This window comes from Limulus polyphemus, unplaced genomic scaffold (genome assembly GCF_000517525.1).
Source record: "Limulus polyphemus unplaced genomic scaffold, Limulus_polyphemus-2.1.2 Scaffold1534, whole genome shotgun sequence".
Classification (NCBI taxonomy): domain Eukaryota; kingdom Metazoa; phylum Arthropoda; class Merostomata; order Xiphosura; family Limulidae; genus Limulus; species Limulus polyphemus.
In genome coordinates this window covers 62,629-65,046 of record NW_013667144.1, presented here as the reverse complement: position 1 = coordinate 65,046, position 2,418 = coordinate 62,629, and the positions used below count along the sequence as shown (strand labels likewise).

Genomic DNA, 2,418 nt, shown 5'->3' with positions numbered 1-2,418 from the left:
TCAACATAACCTGCCTTTACAGACATATGGCTTTCTATAAAATTCACATGACCTCCCTTTACAAACACATGGATTTCTATAAAATCAACATCACCTGCCTTTACAAACACATGGATTTCTATAAAATCAACATGACCTGCCTTTACAAACATATGTCTTTCTATAAAATCAATGTCCTGCTTTTACAAACATATGGATTTCTATAAAATCAACATGACCTGCCTTTACAAAACATATGGATTTCTATAAAATTAACATGATCTGCCTTTACAAACATATGGATTTCTATAAAATCAACATGACCTGCCTTTACAGACATATGGATTTCTATAAATTCAACATGACCTGCTTTTACAAACATATGGATTTCTATATAATTAACACGACCTGCCTTTACAAACGTTAAACACAAAACACAAACAAACACGGCTCGCCCAAATACTCTTGTAATCTGGTCAGTTAATTAAAGCTATCAATATAGCAGAAAATGTATAAAACTGCCTCACCTTCATAACACTGACCGACACCTGATCGGTGGCCTCTAGCGACTGGAGCTCCCGATCTTCGGCCAACATGACCCGTGCCGAGAAAACCGACACTCGAAGGTCGCTAATTCAGCAAAGACAGGGTTCTTTGTTTACTAAGCACAGCAAACTAAATGGATTCGCGAATTCTGTAATTTTCCATACGGGTTTTTTCGGAAGAAGCTGATTAAACGAGGGGATAGCCTTGTGACTATCAGGATAAAGGTGTTTATGGGTTTTAGTTTCCACACGCACGTTCAGTTAGTGTCAATGCTCCTCCTCCTGAGGACTCACTCTGGTTCGTAACCTGTCAATCAAAATTCAGGGGCGGAGACTAGTGGCTCTTGGTTCAAACATCCGTGAACGAGGCGCGAGGAGACATCAGAACGTGAAGATGAACTGGGTGGTTTCTAATCTTCGGTCACCAGGGGAGAAAAATTATTAAGTCAGTGTTGTTTTCGGAAGAATACAAAATTCAGGAAAAGTTTATTTCCTTCTGAAATTATTCTGATCTACAGAAAACACATTATTTATCAAAGTTTCGTCTTTCAGTCCGTAACGTTGAAACGTACTTGCAACATGTAACTATTAACGTATTAATAGATCTGATTCACACTTTCGACAAAAACAGTTTGACTTATTCACAAGAAAAGCTGCGAACGTTATTCACGTGGACAAAAGCTTGGAGTGGCGCGTGACATAACCTCTTGAGAAGTTAACGTTTCCAAGAGCTTAAAGCTAAGGATACAAAGAAACTTCCAAAGGTGAGTTACTCGAGCCCCTGTTGGTCCAGAAAGACGACAATCCTTGACGCCACTTTCATAAACTCCGCACAAAGCAACTAGTCGGCGGTGTGTACAAAAAGCTCGCTTGTCCTTCTCAGCAGCTCGGGGAACGGTTGAGTGGCCACCTAAGATGAGGCGGAGTCAGCCATTGACCACGGGATGTCCGGATTTAAGTCGTGAGGTACATGTGAAAGACGTTATTCGTCTGGGGTCTCACACTAGAACCAAGAGCATTTTGTATGACTTACAACTCCGACCCTGCCGAACAAAGCAACGTTTACGGCATAACACTCGAAGCGAGCCGCAGTGGCAGCGCTCTCCCTGGGCGACCGACAACAGGCGTGGCCGGAGTCGTAGAACCTAGCCAGAAGTCATTTTCCTACCGTCAAGGCCTCTTGTACACCGTATAGTACGAATGACACGTGTAAAAAGAACATACAAAATATTGTGTGTTGTCTCTGATCTATTAGTGTTATCCAACAAGTGAAAAGGTTCGCTACATTCCTATAAAGACGAAAATCCAATAGTATTATCATTTAGAAAAATGTTAATTCATGAGTTTTGTAAATAATTATAATTCACGCGGTTCATAAAGAAAAACACAAAAAACTGTTTAAATGTATAATTCTAATAGCTAACTAACGGCTATCTAAAGAAATGCATTGGGTACCTATTGGGTACAACCCTGTATCACCAAAACATCATAATTTTTACCCTATGATTTGTTTGTGGTTAAGCACAAAGGGCTATCGAAACCCGGTTTCTAGCGTTGTAAGTCCACAGACATGCCGCTGTGCTACTGGGGGGGGGGGGGGGCTTTCCCTTTGAAATCTGAGTTTATAACGTAGAATACGAGGTGTGAACTGAGTATCATATAATACTCTCTGTCTATTAGTTTAACAAATATTAAAGGTGTTCGAAAATAACTTGTTTGGATATATATTTTTTCAACGTAATTTCCGGTCATCGCGTATTTTTAAGCTTATCATGTACATGTTACAGTGATTAAAATAATGCAAACCGGATGGTTAATCGTATTTATGAAGAACTGATGTGTGCATGTTCAAAACTTTGAAGATAAATACCTTTAAGTATTGGAATTCTCGGTA

At 39.7% G+C, this 2,418-nt stretch overlaps 1 protein-coding gene across 1 annotated transcript in view; it reads right to left on the bottom strand.

The window, feature by feature from the left end:
* The window catches only part of LOC106463981 (LIM/homeobox protein Awh-like), a 63,524-nt gene extending 62,949 nt beyond the window's left edge, over positions 1 to 575 (bottom strand). Inside the window, exon 1 of the mRNA XM_013924083.1 lies at positions 507 to 575. Coding sequence (XP_013779537.1) covers positions 507 to 575 — 69 coding nt within the window. The remainder of the gene's footprint in view (positions 1 to 506) is intronic.
* Between the last annotated feature and the right edge of the window lie 1,843 nt (positions 576 to 2,418).